General features: G+C 35.7%; 1 protein-coding gene across 7 annotated transcripts in view; it reads right to left on the reverse strand.

The window, feature by feature from the left end:
- The window catches only part of U2SURP (U2 snRNP associated SURP domain containing), a 47,770-nt gene that overhangs the window by 7,599 nt on the left and 13,606 nt on the right, over window positions 1–26,565 (reverse strand). The window contains exons 6-25 of one of the 7 annotated variants that reach the window (XM_067002343.1): window positions 26,455–26,496; window positions 25,590–25,657; window positions 23,657–23,751; window positions 23,540–23,575; window positions 23,366–23,448; window positions 22,723–22,888; window positions 21,930–22,141; window positions 20,930–20,973; window positions 17,602–17,706; window positions 16,931–16,997; window positions 16,645–16,808; window positions 14,529–14,691; window positions 13,929–14,008; window positions 12,832–12,919; window positions 11,727–11,849; window positions 10,144–10,300; window positions 9,680–9,775; window positions 9,037–9,103; window positions 7,742–7,904; window positions 632–742 (exon numbers count right to left, since the gene is read on the reverse strand). In XM_067002343.1, the coding sequence (XP_066858444.1) occupies window positions 632–742; window positions 7,742–7,904; window positions 9,037–9,103; window positions 9,680–9,775; window positions 10,144–10,300; window positions 11,727–11,849; window positions 12,832–12,919; window positions 13,929–14,008; window positions 14,529–14,691; window positions 16,645–16,808; window positions 16,931–16,997; window positions 17,602–17,706; window positions 20,930–20,973; window positions 21,930–22,141; window positions 22,723–22,888; window positions 23,366–23,448; window positions 23,540–23,575; window positions 23,657–23,751; window positions 25,590–25,657; window positions 26,455–26,496 (2,130 nt within the window). Of the gene's footprint in view, window positions 1–631; window positions 743–7,741; window positions 7,905–9,036; window positions 9,104–9,679; window positions 9,776–10,143; window positions 10,301–11,726; window positions 11,850–12,831; window positions 12,920–13,928; window positions 14,009–14,528; window positions 14,692–16,644; window positions 16,809–16,926; window positions 16,998–17,601; window positions 17,707–20,173; window positions 20,910–20,929; window positions 20,974–21,929; window positions 22,142–22,722; window positions 22,889–23,365; window positions 23,449–23,539; window positions 23,576–23,656; window positions 23,752–25,589; window positions 25,658–26,454; window positions 26,497–26,565 lie in introns of those variants that run through there. The other 6 variants (XM_067002344.1, XM_067002345.1, XM_067002347.1 and 3 more) reach the window with 6 other exon arrangements.

Genomic DNA, 26,565 nt, shown 5'->3' on the forward strand with positions numbered 1-26,565 from the left:
AATATTTCTTAACTAAACACATTGTCCAAAATGGTTACTTTTTTTTTTGCAGTTGTGTTTCAAAGATTCAGATGTATATAATACTAATTATTAAAGCTGTTCTGAATTCGTAGTCCCAATAGCACTACCACAATAGCAATGGTACAGAATTATTCACTTTCGGGTAACAGTATGAGATGGAATTATCCAGAAAACCATAAACACTGGAGAAATCAGAAGTGCATTGGCTGCTTAGGACTACTCCCTTTCTTCTTTTGGAAGCTTTTAGCACAATTGGTCAATTACAAAAAGCAAAACTGAAGTCTGATGAACATCTTGAATTGACTGCGCTCTCTTTCCTTTCCCACACCTGATGATTTGCTTTATGTAGTTCATCCAGAAGCGAGCTCTTTAAGGTTTCAGTATATTCCAATGATACTCATCTGTACAGTGTGTGAAATACTACATTTATTTTTATCAAAAAGAGATTGCCTATACTGTGCAGAAAGCACTTGGATTTAGACATGCAGTTTGACATTACATTAGAATTTTAACAAGAACCGTTTGTTGTTATACTTAATGTCACCTTATGCTTGATAAACTCAACGAAAGCCTACCACAGAATCAGAGCCAAACAAAGAACATTTCTTACCCTCTGAAGCAGCTTGTCTCTATAGTGTTCAACCTGTTCCTGAAAACTCTGGCCTGGTTTCTTGGGTCTTTTCCCAGACTCTAACTCATCCTGAAACTTCATCACCTTAAGCTGTGAAAATAATACTGACCATTAGGTTACTGTGCTTATTATTATCCAGTCAGGCAGGTGGCTGAAAACGAAATTTCTGTAATTTATAATGCGTGTTCTTCATTTTTTCCATACAAGTTTGTGCATAAGAAAATACTGACTTTATTCAACTGGATCAAAGCAACAAAACCACATATTTGTCTGCAGGCACCTGCAGTTGTTTACAGACGTATCAAGAACTAAAAATAAAGGGATTTTTTTCCTGTCATTCTACTAAATTCTGTTCCCATCATTAGAACACTACGCCCTTACATTTCTTAGATGATCGTCTTTTTCTTTCAAAATGACACTATTTATTGCAGGTGTCTTAATATACTGCTTCAACATCTCATCTGAAGTTGTCCTTCAGAAACTGCCTTTTCTCCACTTAACACTAAATATTAAAAATCAAATGACTGACATACAACATAAAACAAGTTAATTTCCTCTTCAAGGCAGCTGCACAGAGTGGCTGATTTGAGAGAAATCATTTCACTGACACAATACTATTTCATGCACTATATAGTCCATCAGGCCTACTACAATCCCTGGCAAAGGATACCATGTGTTACAAAATGCTGAGATAACAGCTCACTACAGAAAAATTATTTTCCACCTGCTCTCTCCATTCCTGTGCTCCAAAGGGCTCCCCCTCCATCCTCCCCTTACAGCAGCAGTGCTTGGCCAAGCCTTCCATGAGCCAGGTGAATTCACTAATCCAGCATAATCCCAGCTCAAGACCCCTGATTTTTTCCTGCATTAGGGAGTTGTACTGGGCTCAGAGAAAGAATCAGCTAGTGCCAAAGTTCACAGGTAGGATCAGGATGTTCCCTCTAGCAGAGATGAGTAGTCATTTCAGCTCATCCCACGCTTTGATGTATAGTAGCTTTTGCTACTTGCTTGATTTGGTCATCTCCCTTCACCGTTTCACTATTCCTGGCATACTGGCTGTACCAAATGCTCTTCTGCCTGATTGCTTCGCGTAGGGTATATGATACTTTTCTTCTTCTCATAGAGTTGCAGATACCACTCCAGCAAGAAGAGATCCTTAAGACTGAGGTTTAAATCTGCTTGAGCATCTAATTGAAAAATGTTGTAAACATTCCACTTATTTAACATGCATTCAGAAAGAACTAATATATTCCCAATTAAATGGTTATTCTTCTTAACTACTCTTGTACATCAGAGAAAAACATTTAAGCCCCTTCATTCTTAGGATTAGAGATACCGACTTTATCTAGACCATCTCTGGAGTCAGTAATATGCATGCTAATATGGAAGAGGAAGATTTTTCATGTGCTAAAACTCTGGAATGCTAATTTCTTGCTCGTGTTTTAGACAGAAAGTCTCCCACAACAGTTTAGAGGTCTTCGTTAGCAGTACAGCCCTTAATGGAGACTGCAAAGTTTCAGAAATCTGGAGTTCTTATGAGCAATTTCTACTGGATGCTCCATGCTCCAATGCAGGGATCATCTTCCTCACTAAACACTAGGAGGTATCTCACATAGCTTTAAGAGAAACAGCTCCACAACATTGTCTCTTTTCCATCAGTTCTCATTTTGAATTTTTTCCTTTTCCTCAAACTAATGAACAAGTCATTTAAAAGATTCAGTCTTCCTAGAAGTTGAGGTTTTCACTACTGAATAACCAATATCAATTTTCAGAAAAGGGTAACATCTTGCTACCACCATTCAGACAAACCACAGATGAGTGCAAACCAAGCCCTACCTGTAGCTTTTTCATTTTGACACAAACAGATGCGCTGTGGGTCCCTTACTTAAATCAATTTTCCAAAATTGTCCTTGGTATTCTAATCTTCTGCTGATACTGAGCTCATACACAATGGTCTTGGGGCAAAAAGGCTTTTTAGCAAGACATTATTGCACAAGTATACAGCCTCAGAACCTAAATGGCCAGGTTCAAACACTACTTAATTGAAGTAGAGTGACTCTGTATGAGATGCTAGGATTAACAGGGAAGTTAATCAGCAGATCATTGATGAAAGAGGAGTTTCTGCCTGATGTGTAATTGCACTCATATCTAGAGGGATTACATACAGAATAGACTTCTGAGCAGCCCAAAGTGCTCTGCTCTTCCTTAAAACAGACTCACCCTGACAATGGCTGCAACTTATCCTAGACTTCACCAGAAGCAGAGCAAAATATTTCTTTGGAAGCTTCAGTTTTCTGATGAGCCTATGAGTAGTATGATTTCCGCAGCTACAGTGTTAATAACAACAGATAAGAGATATACTGATATGCAGATTTGAAATACCTCTTCAGCCATAACAGAACTCTGGGGTGCTCAATCACACACCCAGGACGCCGTGTGGCTTGGAGCTAAGCAATTCCTCACTATCGTCTTTGGGTAAAAGACCAGAATTTCTGCTGAATTAAGACAGTCATTATCCTCTAAAGAAGAACTGCTATAAATAGCATAACTTTTGGTCAAGCAAGAGCCAATCTGTCTCATCTGTTATGATGAAACTGCAATGAGTACCATGTTTAATGTGGTATCTTTTTGCTATTTTGCAGTGGCCTCAAGTAAGCTAGATACAGAAACCTCTGCAGACTGTAGAGACCTAAAGGTTATATTGTTATTGAGATCATTACAAGCCTTAGATAGCTCCTATGAGTTTACCATAAAACATTAAAAAAATAGGTATTCTGAACACTAAGCACCATAATCCAGAGAAAGAAGTAACGGAAACTGTATGGAACTTCAGTTTCTTGACAAAGGTAGAGAAAGGGCCTTTAAATCCAGAAGAGGTCTTAGATACAATCTTCCCTCATGGATTATGTTTAATCCACTCTTTTCTCATGCCCTCGGCATTCTGTGTTGGAGACTGAATACTACACTAAAGGAACTTTAATCTGGTATGGTACCGCAATCTGTACCGAGAAAGTAAAGACAATAACCTCTTATCCTTTGTGACATGCAGAAAGAATCTCTTGGGCTCTTGATAGAAAAGTAAATTGTTCCTTAATAACATGGCATATTTCTGTGGGGAAAAAAAATCTCCCTGCTTATGCACTGGGCAGGGGGTTACTGACAGAATTCTGCGTGACAGAATCCAGCCCTACATCTCCTGTAGTGGAAAGGCTGTATGGGAAGACTGAAGACCACTAGTTTTCTACCTCTGATTAAGAAATCGAACATTACTTTGAGGTCTCAGGTGGCTAACACAAAAGGTGAGCAATGGCAGGTATTAAAGAGGACAACCTACTCTGGTTCTGACCCTTTTAGAAGCACTGATATATCTCAATTCATGAAAAGCCATTCTGCTGCAGATGAAGCCTATGCTGTGTTTTTTTCAGGGTACAATCATAGGATCTTGTGCCGCACATAACCAATCAGTGAACTTTAAAGGAATTAACCATCTAGTCATTTTGTTCAGAAATATGCTCCTGCACCTTCCAAAATGAGCACCTCTGTAATAAGAGAGACTTTAAGATCACAAGTTACCATCTGCAATAGAAAACTGGTATTACACCTGGTTGAAAAAAAAACAAACTGCCAACACAAAAACAGTTGGTTTTCTGAGGGCCTGAAAATTAGTATATCCAGGTGAATCGAGCTTCTAAAGCAAAGGAGATCTGGTTGATAGTCGGCTGAATATGAGCCAGCAGTGTGCTCAGGTGGCCAAGAAGGCCAACAGCATCCTGGCTTGCATAAGAAGCAGTGTGGCCAGCAGGTCTAAGGAGGTGATTGTCCCCCTGTACTCGGCTCTGGTGAGGCCGCACCTCGAGTACTGTGTTCAGTTTTGGGCCCCTCGCTACAAGGACATGGAGGTGCTCGAGAGAGTCCAGAGAAGGGCAACGAAGCTGGTGAGGGGTCTGGAGAACAAGTCTTACGAGGAGCAGCTGAGGGAGCTGGGGTTGTTTAGCCTGGAGAAGAGGAGGCTCAGGGGCGACCACATCGCTCTCTATAGGTACCTAAAAGGAGGCTGTAGAGAGGTGGGGGTTGGTCTGTTCTCCCACGTGCCTGGTGACAGGACGAGGGGGAATGGGCTAAAGTTGCGCCAGGGGAGGTTTAGGTTGGATGTTAGGAAGAACTTCTTTACTGAAAGGGTTGTTAGGCACTGGAATGGACTGCCCAGGGAGGTGGTTGAGCCGCCATCCCTGGAGGTCTTTAAAAGACGTTTAGATGTAGCCCTTAGTGATATGGTTTAGTGGAGGACTTGTTAGTGTTAGGGCAGAGGTTGGACTAGATGATCTTGGAGGTCTCTTCCAACCTAGACGATTCTGTGATTCTGAGATTTGCATCAGTTAAGCATGCCAAAAGCGCTTGGTGTATGTCTAAAGCATGACAGAATGCAAGCTAAACTCAAAACAATTCTTGAAGCAGATTTTTAGAAAGGTGCCTCTGACACTTCACAGGAGACGGTCATGGACTTTGGAGCTCAAAGTCTTTCTGTAAGTTGGAGACAGAGATAAAGTACCTTAAAGAAAGGTGCAAGAAAGACAATGCTGCTTCATTTTGTCTGAGAGTTTTTGTATGCTCTGAGAAAATACACTTAATGAACTATTAGGCAATAGAAAAATACCCATTTTTCTTTGTATCACTGAGTTCTTTTTACAGAGGAGAATATACTTTTTTTTTTTTAAATGTTCCAGAGAGAGGGAGGGAGATGCACAGCACTCTAAAGACCACCCTTAAATCTGAGTTACAACAAAAAGCGGAGCAATGATCTTTACAAACTTAAAAACTAACAAATAAACATAAAATACAACCACAGTTAAGAAATCACTGTTCTTCAGTATTATAAGAAAGCCTCTCCTCTTGCTAAGCTCTGGAAATAATTTACATTTCAGCAAGGTTAACAGTTAGGAGTAGGAGAAGAAGCAAAGGGTTAAGTAACCTGCCTCCTCTGACAGCACCAGTCTCTGCTACACTTAGACAGGGGCGAAGCTTGGTAAGTTCCTTTATTACTGTACTTTCCCCTCCAACAGACAAATGTAATTGACTAACTGTGCCAAGGGAAAGAGTGGTTGCTTGCATGGCATAAAGTTACTAAAAATGTGTTTAAAAAAAAAAAACCAAGCTTCAGCTTTCCCAGTAACCACTGTGTAAAATTCTAGAGAATTAGACTTTAACAAAGATTTTCAATGATGTTTTTAAGTTATGCCATCTAACATTCACTGTTAAAGTTAGCAATTGTGAGTTCTTTTTTTTTTTTTTTTTAAATTCCACTCCTCCAACTGAATGTGTTCTTTGGCAAGGACTGTACCAAGAAGAAGTTTTGAGCATGAGCAATTTAAAATAGTACATACAGTGAGTACTCATTGATCAATGACAAATCTGAGCAGAAATTTGGGAATCTAAGTACTTCTACATAGTGTCTGGAACGTTCTGAAAATGAAAGATTACATTCCTGTTCTGGTGATTCCAAAAGTCTGAAACCAATATGGTAATTTACTTACCACAAACAATATAGATGGCAACATACATTTGAAAAACTCAAATGTTTACTATTTAGATCTGTTACAGCCAGGGGATACACACATAAATGCATCCCCTGCAGTGTAAAATTGGCAATGGTTAAAGTAAACCACTTCATAACCTACCTCAACAATTGCTAGGATAGCATTTATAAAAGATGCCCAATCTGAAATGAGCCCTTTCCATAACTGCTACAATCATTACCGCAGCAAAATGAAAACTATTTTCACTTGTACTTTCATAAGTCTAACATCACAGATTTTCTACAAAACTACTGCCACCGTGAGTTAAGTGAGGTATAAGTTTCATTTAGCTTTTCTCAAAGAATTCAGAACCTACTCACCTCAAATTGCTATGTACCAAGAATTTTCAAACCACTATGCAAAGCAAGAGGCATGTAAGTGCTTAATTACAGTCCATTATTTTTGATAATTTGAATTACTAAGCGGTAACATATTTGGGAGAAAAAAAGGGTGTGATGTTTCACAATACTATTGCTTGTATATCCTTAAAGAATATTACAGAAGTTTGCTAATGTCTCATTTTAACTAACAAGTACATTATAGCACAAATAGGTAGGCATTTACAATTCCACCTTCAAAATTATAATCTGTCACTTGGAGATGCTCCAACTGCAACAGCAGCTTAGCAGTTTGTTAATATTTTATTGCACTAAACAGAAGGTACAAAAAAGTTCAGTATCAATGTATTATGGGTTTTAATGCTGAATAAGAAAAGAAAATTAGCATCTAGTTTTAAACTGGATTTGCATGGCACTGTATGACACGAAAAAAATCTAGCTTCACTGCTAAACAAAGCTCATGCTAAATTCAAGTTCTAGAAAGCTGCTCACTCAGCAAGAAGCTTGGAAGCCAATATGAAGACATAAGAATCTGTGCTTCGTCCTTAACATTCATTCTAACACACATGCTTGGAGAAAGGATTTTAAAAAAATTAAGCTCTATAAACTGGATTCAAGTCTTCATCTGAAGTCATCTGAAGTGCCCCTATTCCAAGACATCTGGTTTAGTTGCGCCTGCTTCTTTGTTTGCTGACGTAGTGAAAAGAGCAATTTTTAAATGCATTAAGATACATATGCCAGGACTTCAATGCAACAGAGAGAACAAGAAAGGCAAAGAGCTACGATCAAATCCAAAATCACTCCCAAGTCACTGCCAAGAGAAGGGAAGTGTAGAGGAACCCAACGCAAGCTAACACTACCAGTGGTACCAAAAAAGATACTGGGGAGAGAAGACAACAAAATCTAATTATCAACCTGCAGAATCCCCTGACTCAATCTTTCATTTTTTTCCTGTTACTATTTTTTTTTTTTTTTAAAGTGAGCATAAGCAAGGCAAGGCTGTAAACAGAGGCACCTTTATAAAAATATACCAGACTAAAAAACCCTATACAGGAGGACTATAACATTTAAATATATTTAAAATTTTCAAAATAATTCCCTGTAGTATGTATTGAACGTGTGGGCAGAGGAAATTGGAAAACTACAGAAGATTGGCACAAAATGTACCGCATGCTGACCTCAATCTCCCGGAGTTTGGCACGCTTCTCTTCACTCATTTCTGAGTATTTGACTGATGACTTAGATTCAGGCATCTCTTCTTTAATAGGATTTGAATACATGTGTTGCTCTTCTGACTTAGAGCTCTGAGTGTCTTCCTCATCTTCACTTTCTTCTTCTTGACTTGAAAGAACACCAGTTAATTAACACCAGTTAATTCTCTAGGACAATCTGTTACAAAATTTACCATCTCTGTTTCATTTCTACACTTAGTTACTAGTTTTGAAACCTACTAAATATGATTACGTCAAAGTGTGCAATTATAGAAATATCTTGATCTGTGAGGTAGATATCTTAGTATTTTCATTTAATTAAATCATTAGTTTTTATTACTCAGATAATTTATATTTTTGGTATAAAGAGATGGCAAAAGGATTCTTGAAATTTACAGTCAGCAAATCCAGATGGAAATCATAGTTACAAAACAAGTTCACTACCTCAACAAAATCTCTAATTGCTTTAATTAATGCTACAAAAGAACAAAATTAACTACATTTTCTTTTTAGAGGCAAACCTGAAACATGGCACATATCCAAAATGGTATTACCAGATTGGCCACTAGAGAGCTGCACCACAACATTTAACACTCTAAGACGCTTTCAGCATTAATAATAGATGCTCTCAAATTGCCTAAAGAACAAAGTAAGACTGCTCAAAAACAACAGACGGCATGGAGCCTATTAGCATCCAAACGCAGACAACAGAACATTATTTGTTCTTGTGATAACAAAGAAAGGCAGAGTTTTAGATATTTGCATATAAATTCGACATTCAGTATTTCCTAACTATAAAATACTACCCTAGTTTTTACTATTTAACATAAGTTATCAAATCAGCATCATTTTAAAGATTATAGTTAACAACTCTATCACTTTAATCTTTATGGAGGCTAAAAGCATCCTGCACTAAAACTCTGATTCTCTCCATTTTCTTATTTTCCTACTTGGAAATTTTCATTTTTGCTTTGTTCTTGTAATACATACAAAATTTATAGGAAGTTTCAAGACACTCAGCCTCAGAGGTAGAAAATGAATACTTTTTCCTCAGAATGAAAAATTATTTAAGTGCTCTCAATTTTAAGACACCAAGTAAAAATAACTTGATAAATAATGTGCTAGCAAGATACAATGCTAATGCAAATATGTGCTTAAAATGTTTTTTTAAGTTACGTTGCACCATTGGTTTCAGTTACAGACACTTCTTTAAAGCTAGATGCCAGACATCTAGACTGAAAGAAAAAAGTCTAAATATTTACTTTTGAATTTCCTCCTCCTCAGATTCTTCATGTTGGTCAAAAAGCTCCCACTTCGAAGTAGTAACAGCTAGAAGACAAAATAAGATAATTTAAACAATAAAAAGCTATTTCTTTTTTCTAAAAATCAGTATCTCTAGATATGATGAAATTTACAGTATGATAAAATTTTACAGCACCTAGCACTTAATACAGACTTTGTTCCATAAATATTCAAATTGCACTTTATCAGAATATTTACTCTATACAGAGATACTCGCTCACGCTGCCTATTATGTTCCAGTAAACCTTTCAGAAGCAGCCAAGTATTTGTTAGTTTGTAAAACCTTATCTTTCACAGAAATATTTGGGAAAAGACTGCCAGAATACCCAGATTCTTCCAATACTTATTGTTAATGAATTGAAAATTAGTTTTAAAGGTTGGTAGGTTACTGAAGTAGAACAACAGAAACATAATACACTATTTCCTTCACTGAAGACACAACCAAAAAAAAATCACAATAGAAAGTTCTGCTTTAATACTTTAGAAATCATATGAACACTTTTAAATATACCCTTTGAAAATAATCATTAAATAGGTAAGTGACACTAAACTTTCAGTTACTTAGGAAAGGCTTTTATTTTAACAGATGCTTTGAAAACTAACCTTGAGCTTCCAATTCTGATTCATCCACTGCTTCCCACTTCGAAGGAGCAACTTTAAATATAGGCTCATTCTTTTTCGAATCTTCAGCCGTATCCACTGTTGAATAAAGACCCAGAAAAACCATTTCCAAAGCTCTTCAAAAGTTCAAACTGAAAAATCCTAACACAACAGTCCAATGTAAATACTGAAGTATATCGTACCATTTCATTAAATGCAAAGAAAAGAAATTCAGATTTGGAAGCTGATGTGCACCTATCTATATATAACATCAAAAGATATCTACTGTGTCTCCCAAATCAATTACAATCTAAAAGAAATTCTTCCTAGGTTAAGTTGAAATTTATAAGTTACTAAGCTACATGGCATATTAATTCTTGGTTGTTCTTGTAAAAACTACTTGTTTTTAAAAACTGTCATGAAAAATTGAAGATTCAAATTGCAAGTGAGGTTGAAATGTTTCATACAAGGTACACCGTCCAGATCGTCATCCAGCGATTTAATTGGGACTCCATCCAGATCATCAATAGGAGCAGCATCAATAGGAATTCCATCCACATCTTCTAATGGAGCACCATCAAGCTCTTCCTCAATGGGAGCACCATCAAGATCGTCTGGCACCTCCTGAAAGCAAATAATAGATTTATTCTTGAAAGAATTCAATAACTTGTTTTTCTTTATAGAAATGAATTTTATTTTTTTATAAGGAGTAGCTTTAAAATGACATGGAACACCCAAAAAAGCCCTTGACTTTATCATACCAAGTACAATTGCTTATTGCAGAGGAGAATGACAGCATCTTCTTACACAAAACTATGAGCAGGAATCTAGCATTTGTCCACAATGCACTAGAAGCTTTGCAATATCTATTCAAATATCTTTGCAGTATCTTGTATTCCAAAGAGATATGAAACTGAGGTTTAGCTTGCAATGAGCCAATAAAGATAAATTATACTTACTACATAAGAAAGATTCCCTAAAACCCAATAATTTGAACAACTGCCAAAAATATTAACTATTTAGCAAGAATACATGTCAATGAAAAGCAAGTCTACATATTATTTCTAACATGTTAGGCACTGTCCATCATATGTGCATTCTCTTGGCTCTACTGCTAAGGGAAATAACCTAACCTTCCAATTACAGCAGTTCTCCTGCTATTCTGAACGCCACGTTTACAAACAGTTTAAAAAATAGTTTATCCTAAACATGTATCTATTTATTGGTTTCTTCTCTTTTAGTAGTATTTATACATAACTGTGAACAAATCAGTACACATTCACCCAGTGCCTAAAGTATTCTAAAAATTTTAAGCATCAAGCTTCAAATATTAACGGTTTACACATTAGTAACTAAAATTCCCTACATACCTTGTTCAAAATAATCCCTATGTGCAGAGAGGAAAGCAATTGTGTAGCTTAACTAGGTTAGCAACTTATTGCTGTAATAGGACACAAAGATGAAAGTAAAATACCACCAATGTAAATGACCTATCACAACTTCTCCCAAACTAACAAAGCTCAGATGGCTCTATTAAACTATGTGCGTGACACTCACACAAAAAGGAAATGGATGGTTCATTCAACCAGATGCCAAGTAACTTAGAACTCCCAGAAACTAAAATTAACACCTGAAATTCTAACTCAGAATTCACAGATACTACAGAGTATTCCCAATACATAGGAAATGGCTGTCATTTTGCACTAGTCTTTGCTCTGAAATGGTTCCACAATGTAACTCCACCATAGCACTTAATCTGCAAGGAACGAGTGTATAAACATATTAGATGATATTTGCATCTCAAAAGATGTTACTCCTGTCTTTAAAATATTATACCTATCTTTAAAAGTAAGGATTTGGAGTTTAAAAAAAAAAAAAGGGTTGTGGTGCTACCTAAGCATGCTAATACTACTCAAGTTAAATAAAAATCCATAAACTGCTGTTACAAAGAGCAGCTTTAATTGCCCAAAGATACCAAATATTCCTTGCCAGTTTTGTTTTATACTCACATTTTTTCTCACCACCTGCTAAGCATCACTACTAAGCTTACCTCTGTTTCTTTATCTTCCATGATATTTACAAGTCCCAAGAAGATATTCTGGAGTTTAATCAAAAATGGTTCTGGGTAGATGGCCCAATCTTCCCATGCTCTGAAGCATGTCATCACCCGTTGCTAGGAGTAACAGGAAAAAAAGTGCTCATTAATTAAGAAATCTTAACTGACTGGAAATACACCATCGAGAGTTACTGCTAACAAGGTCCATATTGGAGTACACTACAATGTACCATGCTGGACAAGACTAGTAAAGTAAAAATGTATACATACACAGGAACTACTTTTTTTCCCCTTTAAATATCACTGGGATTTCATTTTCCCTTTTACTTCAGATTACACTGATTATCCATTTCTGCTACTCACAGTTCCTATCCTAATAGTTCTGAGTGAATAAGATAGGAGAAACAGTATAAAACCTATAATATAGGAAAACTAGCTACACTGTAAATTTCATATTTAAGCTTAAAAAAAATCTTGTTTTAAAGGAATCTTTACACCGGTAGGAGGAGGACAAGGGCCAAGCATATGAGAATGCTAGGAAGCAGAATGCTGCTATCCGGACAATTACTAACTACACATGCTCAGACTGCTCATCAAACCTCAAAAAAAAAAAACCAATCCTATTTATCACCAAAAATGTTAAAAAGCTATTTTATGCTGTTAAGTCCAGACATTTATTTCGTCACTAAGAAGCAAACACGTATTTTTCAAACTGAAATATAGGAGGTACTAACATAATTAGGAAGCTAGAAAGCCTTGTTGGTATAATACAAGTACTAGATATGGTCTCTACTCCATAAATAACATCTACTGGTACATTTCATCTGTTACATGTTCATCTTCTTCCTAAAGCTTCATTTGTAATGCTTTCTCTTGTGGAGGAAAGTAAGTGTGAAATACAAAAGATGCTTTTTCTTCAATAATTTTTAAAGACCACTGTTAACTTCAAGGCTATCTTTGCAAGAGAGGAAGCAAAAAATTAGCAAAGCTTAATTAGGAAGCTTGAGTTTTAAACCACCTATTTTAATATTCAATAGCTTGTGCAGGAACATCTGTTTATTCGACTTGTACATCATGTAAATAACAACAAAATACATACCTTGAAATTTTCAGACTGTAAATGGCCTTGTATTGTACGGTAAGTAGCATTGAGATCAGAGAATATCTGACATAATTTTGTTTCAAAACTAGAATTAAACATATACATTTCTTCAGTTAAACTTGGTAATATATCTTTTCTGGACATACATAATTCTTGAAATTACCTGGGATACAGGACTCAGAAGCAGACAGTTGCATTCCCTATAGCAGCTATGAACTTAACTATAAGGTAACAAGTAAATACTACATATTAAGTCAACAACAACAGAACTATGAAGAGAGATCTTCACATCTGTTGGAGTCTCCTTATACAGCCTGAAAATACTGGAGGATAAAAGGAGTTCGACAACCTTACATACAAAGAACTGTCAAAGAATTCAGTTTAATTTTTAAAATTTCTTAGTTATGTTTCTATTCTCTCAATGAAAGGCCCTCAATGAAAGCACAGTGAGTAACAGCTGCCTTACTTCTCGAGCGTATCCTCAATATACAAAAAATAAACTAGCAAAGCAAAGACACACTGCAGCAAGAAAAATGATTTGCAATCACTATAGTTTTGCAACATTCTGAATATTCCCCATCGTGGTATCATAACATTAATGAGACTCCAAGCAACAGACACAGCCAAATATCTGTACAGAGCAGAGGTTCTCTCCCTTGTACATCTTTCGTAAATTCTGCTCAGCACCTTAGGAACAAAGTACTCAATCCCCTTGTAAGGTCTCCAAACTTGGTGAAGAGTTAAAAAAACCACCACTTAAAACCTCTGTTACAAAAATTTACTGGTTTGAATAGGTGATTTGCAATACCATACCTGGAATATTCTTTACAGCTTCCTATAAAGAGATGTGCATACACTATCCTCACCTCTGTAAGGTTCTGTGCAAGTGGTCACTTGCATAGGGTATATAAAAGAGGTTTCTTTGCATTACAAAGCATCCTACGCACTAATGTGCTACATCTTGGTCCTATCTCTTTGCACGAAAATGTATATCAATGTTTTAACATTATCTTCAGAGACAAGCATGAATTTCTCTACTACTACGTTATAATTATATTCTTTTTTTAACCAATCACCTAAAATATTGTACTTACAATTTTCTATAATAGGAAGCATTGGCAACTTTAGCTGAAGAGTTGTACAACACATCTGACACCAGATACAATCTTGCAATCTACAAACAAGAATGTATAAATCAAGAAAACTTTAGATTTTCAATTATCCTGAAAATATATGCATTTTTCCAGATATAATACAAGACAGTTTAAACTATTTAGAACTATAAAGTTAGAACTAACCAGATGTAAGTTAGCCCCCTGTTGGCTAATAACACTGCACTGCTAACCACACTGTAAGATGGAATATATTCATTGCATAATATTACAATGGATAGATTGTAGCATTCCAGGTTTTATTTTTTATGTTTGAACAGACTACTCTGCTTTTTCCAACTTCAGAACAAGGTAGAACATTGCTTACAAGCACATCCAGCAAGAATGAAAATATATCACAAAATCCCACAGGGAAAAAAAAAACAAAAAACAAAAACATACACTTAAATTTAAGCACAGGTTTTAAGTCAAAAGTTCAACACTACCTGAGACTTACGAAATAATGCTTGTACATTACATGCACAAACAGCTAATTGAGCTCTTCCCCAAAAACAGAAGTATGATTATACAAAATCTTCACACCTTCTTAGGAAGAGGAGTCTTCAGAATAGACAACGATTCTGTAATGCAGTCTACAATTTCTTCAGCAGCTTCTGCATTATTTAGACAGAAAACCATTGCATCACCAATATCATTCTTCCGAGGTGTTAATCCACGCAGAATTTCCTCCAATTTATCTCTTTGTCTGAAATAGCAAAATTTTTATACTTTCAATATAAAATGAACAGTACTCAGTAGAATTTCCATTAAATAACGTTCTTGATTTTGCCATCTTCAGGACCAAAGCAGTTTAAAATATTTTTATATTCTGCTCCTAATTTTTTTTCAATGATTCACAAGCACATCACAAAAATACATGCACATCACAAACAAAATACAAAAAATTTTCCACTTAAGTCTTGACTATATACAGAAATCAAGGAAAACTAACTGAGGAAGAACTAATACAGAAGATAAATATTATTGATAAACTAAAACAAAAAAAGATAATTATTTTAAAATGAAATGAAAATGAATAAATGTAAGGTAAGTAATTTCTGCTGTGGAATTAGAGTAATTAGATTCATAGAGCTAGTACAAAACAATTCTTTCAGGTTTTCCCTGAACTTGGTGTATAAAGATCCCTCATTAAAAAAAAAAAATTTAAGCCTTTTCAAAAATAAGATAAATTGCATATTAAGGTGTCCAGAACCATAACTCTTATATTTACAATGAAATGAACAAAAACAAAAAAAATCCATGTTATGAACACAACTTGAACAAGGATAGTAAAATTTAAAAAAAAGTGCATAATTTCCACTACCATAGGCATTCCCACCACGTTTACAATTCATAGCAAAGAACTCTGATCATGTCTCTTCCTGCTAATTACTAACTGCTCCCCATTTTAATTCCTGATAAGCAGCACCAACAAATTTAAGACTGTAATAACCGTTCAACTTCATTCAGTTCTAACAATGCTGAGATAGGCACGACATAACCTCACTAACAGATGGGAATAGAAAATGAGGAAAGCTCTCATCCTCCCCATTCCTTTCAAAGGGTTAATGCCAATTCCATTGAAAAGATCCATTGTTCAAATGAATACAATTCTAACAAAATCCAGAGTATATTTTTGTATCACCAAAAAAGCATTAATTAAAAAAATGAGCTCTAGAGTGTTTATTGGTGTCATTCACAGATGACACCAAGCTGCACGATGCAGTCAACCTGCTGGAAGGAAGGGATGCCATCCAGAGGGACCTTGAGAGGCGGGCCCATCCAAACTCGATGAGGTTCAACAAGGCCAACTGCAAGGTCCTGCACCTGGGCTGGGGCAATCCCAAGCACAAATTCAGGCTGGGCAGAGAATGGATCTAGAGCAGCCCTGAGGAGAAGGACCTTGGGGTGGTGGTTGACGAGAAGCTCGACACGAGCCAGCAATGTGTGCTTGCAGCTCAGCAAGCTGCCCATACCCTGGGCTGCACCAAAAGCAGCAGGGCCATCAGAGCAGGGGAGGGGATTGTCCCCCTCTGCTCTGCTCTTGTGAGACCCTCCCCAGCTCTGGGCCCCAGCACAAGGACATGGAGCTGTTGGAGCGAGTCCAGGGGAGGGCTGCAAGGATGCTCAGAGGCTGCAGCCCCTCTGCTATGGAGGCGGGCTGAGGGAGTTGGGGTTGTTCAGCCTGGAGAAGAGAAGGCTGAGGGGAGACCTTACAGCGGCCTGCCAGTACCTAAAGGGAAAGGTGGGGAGGGACTCTCTATTAAGGAGTGATGGGTGTAGGAGTAACAGCTTTAAACTAAAAAGGGATAGATCTAGATTAGGCATTAGGAAGAAATTCTTTACTCAAGAGGGCGGTGAGGACCTAGCACAGGTTGCCCCGAGAAGCTGTGGATGCCCCATCCCTGGCAGTGCCCAAGGCCAGGCTGGATGGGATTTGGACAGCCTGGGCTGGTGGGAGGTGTCCCTGCCTTTGGCAGGGGGGTTGGAACTAAATGGTCTTTAAGGTCTCTTCAAACTCAAACTGTTCTATGATTCTATAAATATTATGGCAAGAATGGTAACATTTCAGGGATGACAACTAGAAAAAAGACAAAACAGGAAAAAAATATGCAGATTAGCATTTAAAAAAACACTACAAATTGACAGAAATCCATACTCTTCCTTAAGTGCACCCTTCTTGTTCGGTTCCTCCACAAATGCCTCCGTTTCTTGCTCTTCTGACATCCCATGTAAATATGGATTTAACGGCGGTGGCCTCCAAAATGATCCGTTTTTGAACATACGGAAATCTTCTGTCCTCCACTTGGTTGGAGCATCTCCCTATAAAGGGCAAGAGGTTTTTTTTTGTTTGTTTCTTTGTTTTTGTTGTTGTTGTTTGGTTGGTTGGTTGTTTTATTTCATTAAGCTCAAAGTTACAAATTGACAATAAAAATTCTACTTGCCTGAAGAATTGAGTAAAGCTTCCATCTATAATACACATGGGCTGGAGTCTGGTTTTCAAATAAAAACCTAAACCAGAGAACAAAGAGGCACAAGATGTATTAGAAGTTATTTAACTGAAGAAAATTCAAATATATATAACTTCTATCCACAATCCCACTTTGGCTATAGAGTGAATTCAAGATAGCTAAAACCACATACATCTAAAGCACAGCTGTACAGAACAAGTGTAATTGCCTCATGCACACATGCATGTACAATCTGCAAAGCAAAGTGTAGAATTCCGCAGAGGCAAAGCGCTTCTGATAAGAAATTTAGATGCGCAGGAACTCATAGGTATACAATTAGGTTACTCAGACTGAATATTAAGCGACTTGAAATTTTCAACTAGTGAACTGTCAGAACACTCTTACAAGATCAGAAATAAACAGCCATTTTTAACAGCCAGGTGTTTTACTTGGACCTGCATATTTTCCTTGATTTGTACATAAAATCAAAATGAAGCACTTCAACCTTACTACCAATAAAACATTTTTAGAAGGTCATCTATTACTTCCCTGAAAAAGTTTTTCAGACTGCACTTCACAAGAAATTTGGAAATTTATATTTTTAAATTCCATTAAAGACAAGAGCAAAAATTAACTTTTTCAAACCAAAGCAATGTAATAAGCACCTGAACATTGGATTGTTGATTTCTCTGTTCATGATCATGGCTTCAAACATAGGCCCTTCCCGCACAACAAACTCTATCATTCGATGTATCAATGCGAGCAAATTCCTACAACAATAACACAGTTAAAGAAAAATTGATTCAGACCTAACACTATATAAAACTACACTCCATCTAAGACACTATAACTGTGCAGGAGATTATTTTGCTGTATTGTTACAACCGTAACAAAGATAAGGTAACATGGAACATATGATAGCCTTGCATCATAGACACGGGCACTCTAAAATAAAAACATGCCTAAGAGTGGTAGAGTAATAACTTAGCAGGAGACCTCATTCCTGAATTTCCGCAGCTTAGCCTACAACCATCTCATGTTTAGTAGAAGCATAATGGTCCTTACACATAAAAACGGGCAACGGAGCACCGAAGTGCAATTAACTATTAAAAACTTAGCCCTCTCATCTAAGTTATCTAGAACTAAGGCCAAAAGTGTTAACTGAAGTTCCACAGATGTACAAATGGCTCAATAGTGTGCTCAAAAGTAAACACAAATAGTTTTGAATATTCAATAGAAACTGCATTCAGCTTTCAAACTAGTCAAGTATAAAAGGAAAAGTAAATAGCCTCCTTGATGCCAAACAGGGCAGTGGTTTTATTAAATTTATGTAACCTGGTTTTGGTCAAGACTCAATTATGTGACATAAAATAAAACTGTCTGTCATTTCATGTCATACCACTCAATGTTTCCTTCCTCATACACCCAAGTGAACCAAATTACAATCAAAAAATAAAAATCTGCATTCATTTCATTCAGCACTACATCCTGAGACAGGCAAGAAGCATATTTGAAATGCACTTTTTTGAAGTCGCATTTGAAAATGTGGATCCGCTTATAAGCGTAGTAATAGCTTACATATATAGTGTCAATTTCAGTTTCCAAACTTTTGTATTTTTTTCCTCAAGAACAAAATCCTGATTTTCCAAATACAGATTACCTACACAAAAAACTTCACAGTACGTGTCCTTTGAATGTGATGCAAACAAAAAAAATACAGATTTTTACATTTTAAGATTTTTTAATGTAACAAACTGATATAGGTTCTGGAAATGTATCATACTATATTTTCTTTTAGCAATTAAATTATCAGAATTCAAAAACTGTGGCATTGAAATGGTGAAGAATTTTCTACCACTTCTTCATAATTAGGTGATTATTTTCTACCATGAGCATTCAAAGTTCTGCCACAGGTAAAATGAACTAGATTTAAAAAAAAAATCACCTTTAAAATATTGTAATAATTTAATTGCAATAAACCTGCCCATCCATCTGCAAACTTGGCAAATACCGTGGATTATGCCAGCTAGCATTAAATTTACATTTCCCTCTCATATCACACATACAAAAACATGTTTCCTACAGCTCAATTTTCCTCTCCTTTTGATTTTTATGATCCCTTAAAATACTGTAAAGAGGACAGTCACAATACTTCCACAACCATTTTATTTAAAGCAGTGTTCTGAAAGTCTAAATACCAAGTCTGTTTTTGTTATATGAACTGTATTTGAAAACATAAATAGGAAAAATTACTATTAGCTTTCAACTCTGAGCTATTACAGTATTTATTTTAAGGCAAGTTCAATATGATCAATTCTGGCTTCCTGTAGAACCATGCCACTGGGTTTCATCTAACTGTTCTCTCATTCAGTACAATAAAGTTACTTTAGAGCAGCTTCTGGTTGGACAAGACCATCTGCTTTGGAAAGACCTCAAATGTATTAAAAAAAAGATCCAGTACATTCCATACATGAAAAGAGGGTGTTACATGCATTCTGGCATATGAGATGTTACTACCTGAAAGTGAATTTCTCAGAAAAAAACACTTCACTGTTTATATGCAACATTTCCCTTTTAGGAAGTGCCAAGACATGAATGTTGGAAATTTTCATAACAATTTTTAAAGGAGAATAACTAAATGCAATATACCACTGAAGTTTTTCACAATTTTTACATGTTATACACTGTGTAATACTCTTAACAGTTATCATTAGCATCTTCAAAAGTGATCAGGAAGCCGAGAAAAATGAATGCAATGTATTTTCAAATACAATTCAATTAACATGAACTTTTCTTACCAACAAGCTTTCAAAACGCTCCAGTAAATAAAATGGAAGCATATTTTTCTCCAAAAGCTAATTACTCTAGAAGCACTGTACAGTTTTACAAGTACTTTCTACTACTATGTTTTTCAAATTAAGATTGCTTCCAGTCTCACTATTCATGTCTCTACTTAACAAAAATTGAAAAAAGTCCTAAAATTTCATAAGAATTACTAGTCAAAATGCATTTGAGCATTTAATGATAAACACATTAATGTACTACTGTAACTAGCTTTACAAATATTTTTTCCCCCACACACACGCAAAAAAAAAGAGATTTTGTGACAATTAAAACAGTGTTGTACAAAAAGATGATAGCTTTAACTGCATTTAAAATGTCATTTAGCTTAAGTTGGCCAACAAAAAAAAAGTTTTTCAGTTATAATAAAACCACATTTATTGGAGCCGATCGTACCAATGTCTGGTCAAAAACTGTATACTTTCCCAATCCATCCCATGATGTTTTCCTGGTCCCCCGCTGCCGCAGACAGTTCAGCTGGTGTTGCTCACCAAGGCCAATGTCAAAGAGAATTTGGTAATCTTTTGTGCTTATTTACTTTTAAAACAGTGTTGTGTTCCTGTGTTTGGGAAAAGGTTTCAGCTTAACTGAGCAAGAGTATACCTAGACTAGAGTGAAGGTAGAGGCACTGATGAAGACCAAAACACAAAAATACCCTTGCACTACAGAACTAACTTATTTGGCAACTGTAATTATTGACTGTTGCACATTTTGAAAACAGTATAAATTAAAACCAGTTTTAACTGCACTACAAATTGTACAATTGAAAAAAAGAAATAAAAAGGAAAAAGCACAGCAGCACATTGGAGACAGCTGCATCCTAGCTACAAAGTACTTAGAGGTTTACGCCTGGACTTATAAAGCATCACTAAGTTAATCTATTTCTCCCTAGAGTTCACTCATAAAATTACCCTGCAACTATTTCTAGTACTTAAATTCAATAAAAAAAAGATAATTACTTCAATCTATCCTCAATAAGAAAAAAAAGTTATTGAGATAAGGATAATAAGACTGTAAAACATCTCAAGTTTTATGAAAGAACCATTGCTCAGTCAAGCCATTACCTTTTCCTCAACATCACAATTTTTCTTTAAAATTCCGAAGGGGAAATTTTCTATATTTAGATCAGTAATAATAAAGAAAAACATGTACCTTTCTGTTGGGATAACCACTTTGACTATGGCTTGCGACAGAGTCTGTATATGAAGTCACATCAGATAATAAACATAGAATATGTGAGTATTGTTAACAAGTAACAAGCAAAAATATACATATGCAATGAAAATACTACACATCTATCACAAGTTTTGCAGGCAATCACTGCTGTGAAGTTATAGCTAAGCAATTACACAAAATGCAAATGGTTGTGTCAGTGAACCATAAAGGTTCACTAATTGCAAAGTATCAGAACATTCCTGTCAGAATGTACATTGATGCACTGAAAAGGTACTACACTGAATATAATTAAGAAAGGAGTTCTTAAGCTTATGAAATGATTCTAAACTATTTGACTTGGATCGGATTGGTATTACTTTATTCCCAAGTCTTAGGAAGAAAAATAACCCTAACAATTAAGTGTCATTCAAAGAATCAACAAATTCTTACAAATGTAAATCAAGTTGGTTTGTGATTACGAGATACTTACCCTTCATTTTTATCAGCTAATATTCCAGAAAAGAAAAAGATTGAAAATGGACTCCATAAGTAGCATAAAATACTTACTCAACGTCCAGATTAATTACCTTCTACACAAAATATATCAACTCCTCTAGTGTAAAAATAATGCTACCCAAATTAAAACGTAGTATTTTCTCTAAAGAAAGTAATTTAGATATTGCAATTTGGCAGCCAACAAAAGGGGGGGGACGTAGGAGAAAAATATCCAGGGAGCCTGGAGGGGGAAAATGAAAGCTAGAAGATTTAAAGCAGCACTAAAAATAAGCCAAGACCCAATACATCATATCCTAACACAGACATGAGACAGGCTTCAGAAATTAGTCAGGTTCCCTTGGGCTACAGCAGGGAGCCAGTGAGTTTGTACACTAAGGGCTGCCAAAGTCAGCCTGAACAATGTAAATCTACGAAGTCATTGAAATACTCCCATAGATGTAGTATTTAACAACGAGATATGGCCCAGGGTACTGTAAGTTACCTTCTCAAAATCTTCCTTGTTTTTTGGTGGGGGTAACATTGGAGCATTAGGATTCTTCAACCTCTCCCTAGGCTGGGCATTAAAAGGCAGTCCTGATGGAGGAGGCGGGAGGGTATGCTCCATCATAGAAGGTGGAATGTATATTGGATGTGGTGGTATGGGTACAGCTTTGCCCCAGCCTAGCTTCATTTCAAAGGACATTATCATCTTGCCTAAGAAAAGTAAAAACAGCTGTTATAAACTGGTTCTGCATCAATCAAGACTCCTCTGTGCAAGTGCAATATCTAAGTAATAAATATATTTGCAATATTAGAAATTTAACCATTATTCAAAAGTAAAGGACCTATTTATCACCAATTACTGAGAATTACTTCCTGTGCATTAGTCAAACTTTATGCACAAAAAGAAGTTCATTATTGAACTTGTTCATTATTGGTAAACAACTGCAAGTAATACAGATTCCTTCTTTAATGAATCTGTTCTCAGAAAAGAGAAAAAACATTACCTCTCCCTCACATCTCCAAAACAGTTAGCAATTTTACATCTAGTAATGTAAATCCCTTGTGTATGCTATAGTTTGATGTCAGTAAAACAGCCGTTGTAAACTAAAACCACTGCTAGCGTCCTACCTACTGAAGTTTAAACTCCCAGTATTTCCAATTCTTTTCCTGGATTCCTCAGGAAAAACAGTTGCATTACATCTATCACTAGTCTGACAAAAAACCTGAAGACATGCTTAGTTACTCCTCAATGTTCCTAAAAAGATAGTTACAAAACTGAAAAAACTGTTTACCATTTAAATTCTTTAATGCTCTTTCAGCATCTCTCCTGTTCATAAATGCAACAAAGCCACAATTTCTTTCTCTTGCTCTTTCTTCATCAGTTCTTGGCCACATGATTTTAACGCTTGCTAATGGTCCAAAACGTCCAAATTCTTGACATAACATCTCTTCATTCATCTAAAGGAAGAGAAGTAGAAATTAGCATCTTGCTGCTATATTTCTAAGCAATTCCATTTCATATTAGTGTCTGCATGTGGAGATTTTAATTCTCTCAGTTTAACAAAAAACAACTATTCATCAATACCTCACCTATTAAATCTACTGTAGAACAGTAGTAACAAGACTGAATTCTAAACTAAGCACAATCAAATTTCTGAGATATGATCCTTCTCACAATGAGGTATTAATGGAAAAATAATTTTCACTCAGTATTTTTGCATCTAGCAACGATATTTTAACCTTCGTTTTTGCAGCACCATGTTAAGAGCATTTATTTAAATGAATACTGTCTCTACAATTGACAACTGTACCTCATATCAGATTAAACATATGCGTATGGTTTAAAATAAAAATGAAGGAAAAAAGGCTACTGAAAAAATTTCAGCTGGACCCAAATACACGAAAGCTGCGCTTCACAGCATAGCTCCAACTTACTTGAGGATTAATGTTTCCAAGATACAAATTTGTTGTGCTTGGATCTCCAACATCATGTGACCCTGGTGCATAATCATCCAGTACTACAGTGATAGAGGGGGGGAAAAAAGTCATAATCCTTGGTACACATTGAAGTGACAACATTATACTGAATCAGAAAAGAATCTATATTACCACCAGATGATCTGTTTCTTCTTGAAGGAGCATCCACTAAATAAACAGAAAGTACATATAATTTAGTCAACAAATTTTGCAGGCCAAACCAACATTAAAAAACCAACATCTACTTACTTGAACGACGCTGGCCATCTGAATCTGACTGGGGTGGCTCAAAACGACTCAATCTACCTTTTGTTTTATGTCGTTCATCACGCTCCTCTTGTATTCTACGAAACAAGTTGAACGTAAGTAACAACTTTTTAATATTTCAGTTTTTATTAAAACAATCATCATTAGAAATATGAAAACGTTTAATATTTATTAATCAATGAGCTTGTTAAAAACTTCAAATGGCCAGTAGGATTTAATTTTTGTTTAATCGTGTGGAATCTAACCACCAGAATTATTCCAGCTGCATGCTTCCTCATTCACACTGTCAGGGCATTTTAATCTCAAACAGAACTGACAGAGTTTGAGAAGCCCTTTTTTTTTTTTTTTTTTTTACGAGATCAGAAATAAGAAGTACGCTCTGAAAGAGGGACTTGAATTCCACATTTAACTGACACAGATCCATTGACTTTTCAGATGACTTTTCAAGATGCAGACAACACCTCAGTTTCTACTTCTACTATTTTTTCTAAGCCTTGTTCTCTGCAGGTTGTCACCTTTTACAATGGTAAGACAACTCCATTTGACCATTCCCAGTACATACAAGACCTCATCTCTGTTTATACCTCTAAAGATAGCACTCACACTAGCACACTAGTAACTGCTTGGTTCTTTGTAATCTGGTTTTAAACCCTGGTAACAAAGATATTGTGTATGAGCAATACAAGACTGTCAATTCAATTCATTTACATCAAGTAATAAATAATTTATGGATCTAAAATCCCTCGTTTTCTAATATAGACATTATTTTATTTTCCGTGTCTAACATCAAGATAAATATATTGTACTCAGTTACACTCAATACACGTGATCTTCTTCTGTTGCCTTATACACTTAAAAGGGAAAGAATCTGCTTTTTGAAGCATAATTCAGCTTGTTTTTTAAAATTATGCAAGAGAAGTACATCTCTAAACGTTAATTTAAAAGTCTCATTTGTGATATAATGTAAAAGCTCAATCACATACTACAGTTCCTGTAGATATACTTTTAGAGACACAAAACTTCTTGCTCTTCCTGATTCTGATAGACATTTAAATTTGCTACCAAACATAAACAGCAAAAACGCAAACACACTCATCCCTTATGATACCTACTTTAGTCTTAAGTAATGCATGAGGCCATGTTCATAAGTGTTACCATTTATAGGCTCACACTGGCTAATTTGTAACAGAATTGCATTCCAAGTAATGTAATGGCAGCAGCTGGCAAAGAAACAAACCTGGGTTTCCATTTTTTATCTGGGTAGCTGGCTGGCTGATTCAATCAACAAACTTTTCATTCACATGAACTGATCCAAAATCATCTTAGGTAGCAGTGGAAATATAGCCAGTCATTCACTTACTCTGATCTTTGAAATACTGTAATTTTATTATTATTATTTTAACCACTCCGGATATTTTTCTAATTAGGAAGGTAGTAATGAATAGTTTCAAAGGTCATAATCAGACAAATGCCTCTGACATGCAGAGAAATCCATTCATTCCAACTAGCAGACTGGACTTTGCTGTTTGTTTATTGATCATTTTTAAAGGCTCTGGTTGATGCTTCATTTCAGAACAGAAGTCTTTTTCAGCAACAGTGGTAAACTCTTCCTAGCACCAATCAGGGTAAGAAAAAGGGAAAAGCATCAAAGAACACCAAAAAGCTAATCAGATGGCAACTAATTATCTACACAAATCATATAGACCTGTAACGAGCATCTACCAGTGCAGCTTCATGCCCTCTTTAGAAGTATCACTGCCGTTGCTAATGAAGTTGTACCATGCCACAAGCCTTTTAGGGAGCAGGGACATTGGGAAACAGGTTTGCAAGAATGATCCTAAACATTGCCTGTAAAAACTAGGAGCCAGACCCCCCTCCTCCTTCTTTATTTACAGTAACAGCTAGTGAAACTTACTGCTTTAACTCTTCTTTAAAAAGCTCCAAATTACTCTTTTTCTTCTCCTTCTCTCCTTTCTTCAAGGGCTAAAATTAAAGATATATCAGCCAACATTTGAGCACATGAAATTAAACAAAAACATATAAATGGTATTTGTGTAACAAAATTTTAGAAAATTTTCATGCATATTTTACCTACAGCTTTCAAACCAAGTAAACTACAGGAGAAAATAAAAGGAAACAGACGTGAAAACATTAAGACTGAGTGCTAGCAAACACAGCTAGAAAATATAAAATTAAGGATAGCTTAAACTAAACTTTGTTACTTCTGATTACTACCATGCAGCATATGTGATATAACACCGTCTACAACACACAAATATAAAATACCTGTGGTGTATTTTGTCAGTTTGGTTCACTTAAAAACTTATAACAGAAATTGATTGCTCTCCTAACAAACCTTCATGCTCTAATTAAATTGATACGTGTGTGTACTTATATATACACACACACACACATATATACAAAAAGAATTTACGTATATGTGTATATACATATATTCAAATATTTTTATCCACAGGCAAACATTCTATGTGAAAACAATTTACTTCTCTTGCTTCTTTTCAAACATAAATACAGGTCTTAAGACAGAGTTACTCAAAACAGTCAAAGATTCAGAAAAGAACTCCTAAATGACAAAGAATATGAATATTCTTTTTTTTACTGTAATATATGCACCTCAACTAACTCATGTGAACTTTTATCTTCTACAACATTGTTTTTATATAACCAAATTTAAATGAAAACGTTTCCAATAGGCAGACATACAAAATATTTATTGTGTTACACACTACAGCTTTGGAAAAACTGGACTTCCTACTCACCCCAGGCAAAGTTGTTTGTTTTTGTTTGTTTTTGGGGAGGGTCTGCCAAATAAATAAAATCATTTTTACCTCATTATCTTCAATCACCATTGGACAGGGCAAGTGAGTAAA

Source organism: Anser cygnoides, chromosome 9, assembly GCF_040182565.1.
Source record: "Anser cygnoides isolate HZ-2024a breed goose chromosome 9, Taihu_goose_T2T_genome, whole genome shotgun sequence".
NCBI classification, from domain to species: Eukaryota; Metazoa; Chordata; class Aves; order Anseriformes; family Anatidae; genus Anser; species Anser cygnoides.